Here is an 11,726-nt window from a genome sequence, read left to right on the forward strand (position 1 = left end):
CTACCCATTACCTTGTCACTTAAGTATATAACCTTTTCGATTTAATATTAATTAGTAACCCCTTGGTCATCTTTATATTTTTAAAATTTTTTAATTTATAAAACCATTTTAGCTTGAGTTATACACCTTAATCGTAGATATATATTTTATTTATTTGGATTAAGTTAGGGTCATGATGAATTTTTTTATAAATTAATAATATTTAATTAATGCAGATCGCAGAAGTCTCAAATCCAATATCTAATTAGTTATTAAAGTATTAAATAAAATATTTACTCAAATATAGATTTGAATGACTTTGATATAATATTTCACTTATCTTGTTCATTAAAATATTGAATAAAATATTTTATAACAAATAGTTTGAAATAAATATATATTATTTTAACACTTTAATTAATTATTAAAATTAATATAATATTATTTATTCCTAGTAGCTAGTTTCTAAATAAATATATAATATTTTAATTATTTATATTTATTTTTAATATTTCTATTTATTTCTATTCCTAATAGTTAGTTTTTTAATCAAATAAATAACTTACCTTCTTGATAATTAATAATATTTTACTTACCTTATTAACTAATTTAACTAATTTACGAACGATTAGTTTTCAACAACTAATTCTAGGTAATGATGCATCCATACTATTTATTTCTTAAGGTTGATTGATTCGTCACCTTGTCTTGTCCTAAGGATGGACCCCATTAGTTGGTTCTAAACGTGGACTAAACGCTGATAATGTGATTAATCCGAAAGACATATATCTACATTATGAATCACAAAAGCCTTAGCTCTAATACTATTTATGTGTTATATATTCTAATGTGATATGTATATTATATTTTTTAATCTAAATTCTATTTACCAAATATTTTGTGATATTACACTGAATAATTTTTTTAGTAATTTGGTAAATATCAAATACTTATGAGCTCCATTAAATAGACCATTTCATTACATTTGAATTATTAAAAATTTAGAATTTAAAAAATAGTGAATTTATTTTTGTGAATATAATTAATTTTAAAGTACAAACTTAAATCATATTGGAATGGTTTTAATCTTCTCTCGATTTTAGGATCTTTGTTCATTCTGCATAATCTGTTTCAAAAGTGCAAACTTATTATCTCTGTGGAAGCCAGGGTATATTCCATGCAATATATGTATATTTTCGTAATATATGTATGTTTTTGTAGACTTAGCAATCAAATCGCTGCGCAGAAGTGCGTCCTTTGTTTCACAAACAAAAAATCTCATACACTAATTTGATGTCTAGATTAGCTGTGACCGATATTATTATTATTATTATTATAAAGAACATAATTGTATCAGTCACATACCTACAAAGAAAATAATAGCATGCCTAGAATAGTGGAATCTTTTATGTTATTATATCTGCCAAATATAGAGTATATTGGAATCGTTGTATTCAATTTAAAGTTGATTATTTGATCATCTTCGTAACAAGATCCACACTAAATATTTTCGAATTGAAGTTTATGTGTAGTGATGCGTTTCAGTTTTAAGACGTGTGGCGAACAAGTCGCAACTTTTGAAATAGTAAATGCATGTCGATTAACATATTTGATCTGACCGTGATGGAAAATGTTTCCTTTCAACACGCACAATAACATTGGATTTACCAGAGCTGTGAAATCCCTTCGTTTAGAAAAGCTTGAGAGATAATTGCATAAGACTTCTGAGTCAGATGAATGGAATCGAAGAATACATATTTTGAAGCATCACTACATGTAAACGGTGTTGCCTCGTTGCACAGATACCCGAATTCGATGTAACCAGTACCACAGCAAGATCTTCCCGTCACTGCAAACCCTGCAAAGTTTAAATATATGATCATATGGAAAATTGTCATGTGGCACCAGCAGCATTACAAATGTTTGCAATATAAGAAAAAGAAAAACAATACAACTTCACCATACCATATTTGGCGGGCTCCTTTACAGCGTCTAAAACAATGTCGTAATAATTGAGTGAAACAATTCTGAGTCCGGGAACCTTAGGTTTAAGTCTATCAATGGTCGATATGAGTTTTTCATTAAATTCAGCTGCGGCCTCGTTCAATTCCTCTGCGCATTCCCCTTCTGCTTTGATTCGCAGCGTTTTCTCAAAGGGTAGACAGCCTAAAGGGGGTAGGTTTATTACCCCAATCCTAAGCACATCCAAACTGTACAGCTCCTGCAACAATACTTTCGATAAAAATATATTGAATATTTGCTGACAATTTTTTAGGTTACATAGAGTTAAGAGAAAATATTCAAACCTCAATGTGTCCAGATAATGTGCGCAATAGAAAATCTATGTATTGGGAGACTGTAAAGTGCGATGGACGAATTGGTTCCAGAAAATAATTTGCAATGAAGTCGTTAGTGCCAATGCTCATAAACGCTACTGCTGAATTCAACACCATGGCAGCCTTCTTTATACCTCCCACCAGCGTGGCCAGCCGAGAACGATATTCCTTAAAATATTCGATTTCTTTCCAAAATGGAATCACCGACTGCCCAATTCAAATAGCCCAGTAACAATTAGCCAGTTTCCACATCTACTATTGTTTAATAAAAATAATAAAAAATAATATTTGAATAAATGCAATCTATTGGATTCAAGAGTGAGGCCAGAAATGTTTGGAATACAGAGAAATCTGAACAAAAAAATTGAAAACATGGAATTTCTTATATTAGTGCAGATAATTCCATTCCATTTTATTTGATAATAAAGAGTATAAGCTGAATGACTGCATATAGAGAATAGGTAGTCATCATATTACTAGACTGGCAGCGGTGAGATTGTCCAATCCCGAGCCCGATGAGGCGAAACTGACTCCTGTGATCAGATCTTGATCTTGAAGGTTGGGATCAAGATATGCTGGCAACAGCTCTTTGATTCCAAGCCCTGCAACTATATATTCATTTGAGCACCACACAAACATATAATTTAGATATCTGTATCAATGAAAATAATCGTCTCCTCTGCCCAATTAATTAGTAACATTGTGCTTACCCAAATAGTCTGGAAGAATTTTTCCATCGGAGAATCTCCCAGTGGGATATCGTTCCACGAAATTTGTGCCATATGGGAGAAAATCGCTCTTGATTAGCGTGGGAATGTGGTTGTTGTTTCCAGGATCTACATAGGAGTCTCCAAAACACAAAACTGTGCTCACCTTCTGTGCCTCGGAGCTAGTAATTTTATCCCCGATTGCCCAAACACAGACCAACAAACTAGCCTGAAACGCAAATGCACTCCATAGTGAGAATCTAAACGCCGACATGGTTACGCACTTCAATCAAATAATTTAACTCAATCACGCAGCTCTCTCGGGCACGCAGGGCCTCTTCAAGTTATAGTATGCATGTCTGGGTGCCGCGTGAAATAATCCAACTTGATGCACCATGCAATCCCACAGTAATCAATATCGATCTACTAGCAGGTTAATTAATAAATTCTCTGTACTTCTACATATATATAAGTTCACTGAATTTAATTTTAGGTGTTATAATTATGTTTACTGTCATATCTAGAATTTTTAATATATGCAAAGTTTCTACTGGTCTCATCACCCATCAGCAGGGACTCAGCTTAGAAGGTCAGAAAAGAGTGCTGGAGAGGGATATAAAGGGTGGAGAAAATCAAGTGACCATTAAAATGACGGTTAAACAGCTTTCACAAAATGCTGTTTAACTTTACTTTATTGTCTCCTCTTTTTATATCCTTTCCAACACTTTTTTCTGATAGGATAGGCTATGCTTGAGTCCTTGCTGATGGGTGGTGAGACTAATGGAAACTTTGCATGGGTTAAAAATTCCAGATATAACCCTAAACATGATTAAGGGGTATAAAAATATACCCAAAAAACAATAAAATTAAATTCAGTGAACTTATTTAGATGTATGTAGACACAGAAATTCTAGAAACGATAGTAACCATAAATTCACCGTTCAAAAACTTTAAATCCAATGGTAAACGTGTGTAATCACAGATATAACCTTACAGAGAAAATTAAAACCTGTGGGACACTCCGCAATCACCATTAACTGTAATGCGTGTTCTACAACTAGCAACTAGAGGTTCAAAGACTGCTTTTCCTGACTGTTTCCGTTCGCAGGGTCTCCACTGGCCTGAGTATAGGCCAGAAGACTTGTCATCACAGACTGAACCTTGCAACAGTAAAATAAAAATCTGTCAGACATTTCGATGAAGTCATACGATGAGCATTGAAAAGGTCAACATTGCTTCTAGAAATTCAGGACTGCTTACGTTACCACGTCGTACACCGTAATTTATTGGTGAGTCGTCTCCTAGCAAACTGTCAGATATTTCGTTGCAGGTAGAATCTAGGTTGTCAGTATTGCTTCTAGAAGTTCAGGATTGCTTACATTGGCACGTTTTATTGACAAATGGTGTCCCGCCAACAAAATTTCTTCATTTTGCAATCTCCATGAGTCTCAGACAGTTAGCTTGCAGAAGGTGAATATTGCTTCTATATTTTCATGATTTCTTACGTCATCACATTATTAGGTTGCAGAAGGTGAATATTGCTTATTAATAAGAGTAGTGTATGAGGGTTGAGGTGGTTAGAATTGGGGTAAAAAAAATTCAAAAAACTTTGTAAATGCAGTGTTTAATCATGTTTTTTTATCGTGGAAATAGATTCAGCACCATCGAAAACTTCTAAGACACCTAAAATTATGAATTTTGACAGTCTCTACTTAGATTTACAAATATCCCACTTCTTCAAAATATGACCAAAATTTCCATAATTTTCCAAACAAAAATACATAATTACGGCATTATTAATACAATTTATTGATGAATCAAAATAGACCAAAATTTCTAAAATTTTCTGAGAAAAAAACATAATTTTTAGACTGCAGCATTATTAATACAGCTTATTGATGAGTCGGTTCATGATTTCTAATTCATCACTTTGTTAAATTCAATTAAATGATAAATAAAAATTTATAATAAAAATAGATATTATGGGCTGTGGTTAGTTAGTGCAGGATTTTTCACAAATAATTAATTTACACCGACTTTTTACTTCTATTCAAAAATAATCATGTGACATAGACTTATACAATACTAATTACCAAATACTTATAAAGTCGTGGACCATTAATCTATTTTCTCATATAAAATAGAAATTAAAATCTTAACAAAATCACTATTTTATTAAACAACATTAAATAATCACTTTATTAAATAATATTAAATGTTATATACTAAATAATTATTTTATTAAACAGTATTAAATATTATTTTTAATTTTTAATAAAATCACTATTTTGTTAAATAACATTAAATTATTAATTAAATTGTTTTTAGTAAAAAAATTTGGAAGTTTTTCTAGTACGGATCTAATTTCTCTAAAATCTGATAAAATTTTATTGAAATCACAAGTTTGATGGATAATTCTGCACAATCGAAATGCCCTAAAGATTTTTTTTGAAGTACTTAAACCATATATATCCAAAAAATCAATTTAAATAACAAAAATCAAAATTTCACATCAAATAAAAACAACTCCATTAAATAATATTAAATATTATATACTAAATACTTACTTTATTAAACAACATAAAACAACTTTAAATATTATTTAATATAAATACTTCATAATTACTTTTTAACACAGCATTACGTATTATATGAAATGGTCTATACATTGTCACATTTCAATTACTTCAAATACGACGACACATTATGCGAGATCCCACTTAACATTTAATACTATTTACACCCAGCAGTATGATTATTATTCACTGTCTCATATTAACTTAGCACTCTTCCAACCAACATTAACGATATTGAGAAAAACTGGTTAAAATATTTGACGGTAAAATACTTTTATGAAGCATTCTCTCTGCCATCTTAAATGAATTATTTATAGTTTGACGATAAAAAAATTGATTTTTTTGGGGGGAGAACATTAAAAATTATGATTACCCCGGAGTTTACACAACGCCAGTGAATGGAAAGAAACGTTGGAGTTTAAACAGTGCCTTAACATTAATCCATTGTAAAGAAAAGTTGTTGATGGCATGTGGTATTGAATATTTTCGATATTAGTATAAGCAGTGCCTTGACGTTAGAATTTATGGATATTAGTATAAGCAGTGCCTTGACGTTAGAATTTATGGATATTAGTATAAGCAGTGCCTTGACGTTAGAATTTATGGATATTAGTATAAGCAGTGCCTTGACGTTAGAATTTATGGATATTAGTATAAGCAGTGCCTTGACGTTAGAATTTATGGATATTAGTATAAGCAGTGCCTTGACGTTAGAATTTATGGATATTTTATTATATTATATTAGTTGGTGATGTTAAATGTTAAAATTATAAGTAATTTTATGTTTGATATAATTTTTAAAGGATATTATGATTTTTTAAATGTGTGAATATATTTTTTAATAAATTGTTTTTGTTAATTTCGATTTATTAAGTGTTTAGGTATTAAATTTTTTTGGGTTTAAATTTATTTTAAAGTGTAAAACTTAAAAAAGATTTATATATATATATATATGTATTTGTTAAACTTATGTTAAATATAGAAAGAATTACACATCTACTTAGTTTTGAGTAACATACTAATAAAATGTCTTTTATACAACATGTACTATAGAATATCTCTCAAACATAATAATACAATATATATATTACATTTAATATCTATTTCAATAAATTTAGATTAAAAGGAAAAAATCATTTTTGAATATTGATGCTGGAAAAGTCATTTGGTCCTTACCCATGAGGGGTCATGAAATCTTCTAAACATGAGGGGATTTCTCTAATAAACAAATTGTACAAAATTAGCAAATTGTAGTGAGAATCTAAGCTATTAATATAGCCATGTGTCTTATTATAATATTGACAATTAGTACCTTGAGGTGTTGGCTTGTTTAATGGCTAGCCAAGTAGACCTTTGTCAATGTAACAAGTGTAAAGTTAGGAATCTGGTAGTTTTTGTAAATGTGTTAGAAAACATGCACAGTTGAATCTAGCTAGTAAAGGTTGAACACACAACTTTGCAGAGCAAAAACACTAAAAGAAAATTGAAAGAACAAAAGAATGATTCATTAGAAAATAGGTTACAATGCTCATGATATAGCATTACCGGGTGAAGATCCCAAGGTAATGCACCATAGTCGTGATCAATGAGAGGACTCAACACCTACAACAAGTTCCGGAGAGAACTAGTCAGTTGCGGAGCAAATCAGGGAGTAAATCATGCAGAAAAACTAGCCAGTTGTGGAGTTAAAGAAGGAGCAAATCAGGGAGTAAATCATGTATAAGAAATCTCGCATGTAGTACCATGCTCTGACTGAGTGTCCAGATGTAGGTGTTTAGTACCTTCAACACCCCCCCTGAACATCACTATGGGGAAAAAATAGAAAATGGGCCCTGGCAACTAAGGCAAAAGGTCATCCAAAATACAGTGAAACTTGTACTAAAATTGAGGAAAGAGAGAAAACCTCGTGGGAAAAACACCCGTCAAAATAAAATGTAATCAAAAGAAAAGAGGAAGAAAAGACAGTTGCTAAGCAACTGTGTCCTTCACTCCAAGACGATCACGCAGAGAACGAAACTTCTGCTCAGTGAATGTCTTGGTGAAGATGTATGCAATATGTTCTGCTGAAGGATAGAAGTGCAAATCAATGACTCGATCATGTACTAAGTCTCTGATGTAGTGCATATGGATCTCTATGTGCTTTGTTCGCTGCCGCTGTACTGGATCCCTGCAAAATTTGAGAGTGCTCTAGTTGTCACACCAGATGACAATGGACTAGTGGAACTGGACGCCCAACTCAATGAGGAAGTGCTATAGCCACAGAGCCTGAATGGTGATGTTGACTACTCCTCTGTACTCGGCCTCGGCTGAAGAGAGAGCAATAGCAGCTTGCTTCTTGCTCGACCAACAAATAGGGCTAGACCCTAGACTGAGTGAATATCTAGAGGTGGACTTGCGATCAATGTTTTCGCTCGCCCAATCAGAATCAGTGAAGCCAAGGAGATTCAATGTAGTGCCTACTGCATAGTGAATCCCAAAGGTGATGGTGCCCTGAACATATCACAGGATGCACTTGGCAGCATTCCAGTGTAGCTCATGCGACTCCTGCATGGATCTGGAAACTGCCCCTACTGCATATGAGAGATCTGGTCTGGAGTGGGTGAGGTACAATAAGCTCCCTGCTAGCTGTCAGTAGAGAGTACTGTCAACTAATGGAGTGTCACCTCCATCCTCAAGGCGGACCCCAAACAGAAAAGGAGTCGGTGCTAGCTTGTAGTCAGTCATGTGAAATCTCTTGAGGAGATCCCATGCATACTTAGCTTGAGAGAGTTTGATGCCTGTGGCATCCTAGCTGATATCAAGACCAAGAAAGAAGTGTAATGGACCCATGTCCGTCATCAAGAACCTATCATGCAAGGCCCTCTTGACTGCGGCAATGGCTGAAGTCGAGCTGCCGGTGATGAGGGGATCATCCACATACAAAACTAAGATAAGAAGACAATGATGTGTCCTAAGCATGTAAACATTCAGATCAGACTTACGTCTTTCAAAGTTTTATGATAAGAGAAAAGAATCCATCTTCACATACCAAGCTCTCGGGGCGTGCTTAAGGCCGTAGAGAGATTTCTTCAGTCTGCAGACCAAAGATGAATCCTGAATGAAACCATGTGGCTACTCCATGTAGATCTCCTCAGATAGGTCTCCGTGAAGAAAGGCATTCTTCACATCCATCTGATGTACTTCCCACCCCTGGGCAGTCGCAATGGCAAGTGCAAGGCATATGGAATCCATCTTTTCTACTCGAGCAAAGGTGTCATCATAATCAATGCCATGCACTTGCTGGAAGCCTTTGGCTATTAGCCTAGCTTTCTGTCTGGTGATTTACCCATTTGTAGCACTCTTGGTCCTGTAGACCCATTTGCATCAGACAAGTTTCTTTCCTGAAGGAAGGGGGACCAGATCCTAGGTCTTGTTCTCGAGGAGGGAGTTATACTCCTCCTCCAAGGTGGACTCCCAAGATGGATTCCCAGCAGCCTCAGCATAAGATTGTGGATCAAAAGACTAAACCAAATGACAATGCTAGGATGGCGTTGGTTCAGTGGCAGTGAGGGAAAGAGGAGGCCCAATAAACTCTGATCTAGTCCTCCACGGATCAGAATTATCCCCCACAAGACCATTTCTAGCAGTTGGGTGGTCTTGTGCATATATCTCACGTAAGCTCCTTGTTCTCTAATTTATGACAGGGGAAGTTGATTCACTATTGGAAACCTGATATAGGCTTGGATGTGGATCATCATATGCATGCATTGGATTTATATCTGAAGACTCTGTCTCTACATCTGCATCTGAGTGTACCGAGTCATCATCTCAGACATGAGGTAGATAAAAGGTTTTTGCATGCGGAAATTGAGGTGCATGCGAGAGAATTTCCTCAAATTTGACACTTCGCTCAATGATGAGCTTGTCCATAGAGGAAATCAGGAGTCGGTATCCCTTCACACCATTAGGGTATCCAAAAAAGATGCACTCAATGCTCTGTGGATCAAGAGCTTTCCTCCTTTCAGAGGGGATCCTAGCCCATGCTCGGGAGCCAAAAACACGGAAGTGGGTGACCTCTGGTTTAGTGTCGCTCCAAGCCTCAAAGGGGGTCTGATCCTTGACAGACCTATGAGGAGATCTGTTCTGGATGTAGTTAGCACAATTAAGTGCTTCAGCCCATAGCTTATGAGGCAGTGACTTAGCATGCAACATGCAGGAAGCCATCTCTTTGAGAGATCGGTTCTTTCTCTCAACAACTTTTTTCTGTTGTGAAGTGTATGGAACTATGTACTGCAACTGTATGCTAGACTCAAGGCAAAGGTTCTGAAGTGTTGTCTTAACATATTCCCCCCCATTGTCTGTACGAAGGGCTTTTATCTTTCTCTCTGACTGTGTCTCAACTAGTGCTTTGAAATCTTCAAAGTGCGCAAAAACTTCAAATTTGTCCTTGAAAAGATACACCCAAGTATACCGTGATAAATCATCAATAAATGTAAGCACATACCTTGCTTTGTTGATGGAAGGATGAGGAAAAGGTCCCATGAGATCACTATGGATCAAATCTAGAGGAGAGGATGCTCTGTGAGTCTTGCCAATGTCAAACTTTTCTCTAAGATGTTTGCCAAGGACACACCCTTCACAAACTCCTTTGGAGAAACTGATATTTGGAAAGCCTTCCACCATCTCATGCTTGCTTAGCTGCTGCATATACCTGTAATTTAAGTGACCGAACCTCTTGTGCCAAATCCTACTACTATCATTAGCATATGTAACCAATAAGGAGGATTCAGATTCAATAAATTTAGAAAATGTATACAGTCTGGCTCCATTCTTTACCTTACTGGTTGCAATTTTGGAGCTGTTATGTAGGTCATATATGCTCACTGCATCTGGAATAAATTCCACTCTCTTTCTGGTACCGGAATGAGTGATATGATAAATTGAAAGTAGGTTTATCGAAAGTTTTAGAACATGAAGCACATATTCAAAGCTTCCGTGTAAAAGTTCCTCTCTACCTTTTCCGATGACCTCAATAGTGAGTCATACCCCATGAGGATGGGATGTCCTTTGCATGCAACCAAAGAAGAATAGACTTCCTTTCCAACAGCCATATGATGTGATGCACCAGAATCTATAATCTATGCATCAAGGGAAGAATTAATTGCAACTAAAGCACGAAAATTGTTACCTTTTCCATGTGGCAGATCCTCAGTTTTCTTCTTGGCGCCCTGAGGGATGTGGTCCCCAAGGTTGTGCTTCTGAAGGATTTCTGCCATTTGGTCAATTTGTTTCTTCATCCAAGATGATTCTGGATGGAATCCTCTTTGACAGTAGGTGCATTTGTTTCCTTTCTTCCCTTTCTCATTTCTCGAGCCGGAGGAGTCATTGAAGGGCTTGGTGTACCCTTCCTTCTTTGGATGGTAATGCGTTTTTCCTTTGTATTTTTGCTACTGATTTTCTAATTTGAATCAGATGTGTGATTTTTATTGTGGCTGCCATCATGCACAGCAAGTGCATGCACTTTTAGAGGTTTTATTTTCCCCATGCCAATTAGTTTATCTTGCTCAAAAGTAAGGAACTCCATGAACTCTTTGAGAGAAGGCATAGTGTAGGATTTACCTATTGCAAGCCTTACTGAATGAGATGTAGACACAAAGACAGAGTATTCTGATCCGAGCTTTGACATAATAAAGAGAACTTGGCGACTCTCCTCCTTGGATTTGTCAATTCCACAACCCTTGAGTTGCAGCAACAAATCATTATATTTGGTGAAGAAGTCTTGAATTTTATCATAGTTTCTTGGATCCAATGACAACAGCTCCACTTCGAGCAGATGTCCTTTCATTTCATCCTGTTTCCCGTAGAGTTCTTCAACCTTTTTACAAATCTCATTGGGAGTATTGCAGGCAGATAGATGAAACTGTAACTCTGGGGAGATGCATATGCATATGGATCCATGGGCCTCATCCATGCAGTTGAGGTACTTTGATTTCTCTATGGCTGAAGTGGGTTCAACTTCTACAGCCATGGTAATCCTGTACAACCCTTTTTGATGAAGGTATCGAGCCATTTGGTCCTTCCATTCGTGATAGTTGTACAGTGTTAGGATCGATGCTGTGGGAAACTCCATTTTTCTGTCGATCTTTGAT

At 35.4% G+C, this 11,726-nt stretch overlaps 1 protein-coding gene across 1 annotated transcript; it reads right to left on the reverse strand.

Moving 5' to 3' along the window:
- Positions 1-1,493: 1,493 nt before the first annotated feature.
- Positions 1,494-3,433, reverse strand: LOC149162166 (GDSL esterase/lipase At2g04570-like). Its single transcript, XM_089435632.1, has 5 exons — positions 3,026-3,433; positions 2,793-2,923; positions 2,286-2,522; positions 1,945-2,200; positions 1,494-1,837 (listed from the first exon to the last, which is right to left on the reverse strand). The coding sequence occupies exons 1-5, from the start codon at positions 3,294-3,296 to the stop codon at positions 1,644-1,646; spliced, it is 1,089 nt and encodes a 362-aa protein (XP_089291758.1). The 5' UTR covers positions 3,297-3,433; the 3' UTR covers positions 1,494-1,643.
- Between the last annotated feature and the right edge of the window lie 8,293 nt (positions 3,434-11,726).

Source organism: Pinus tabuliformis, chromosome 5_2, assembly GCF_031772625.1.
Source record: "Pinus tabuliformis cultivar Carrire ecotype Pingquan chromosome 5_2, CPIR1, whole genome shotgun sequence".
Classification (NCBI taxonomy): domain Eukaryota; kingdom Viridiplantae; phylum Streptophyta; class Pinopsida; order Pinales; family Pinaceae; genus Pinus; species Pinus tabuliformis.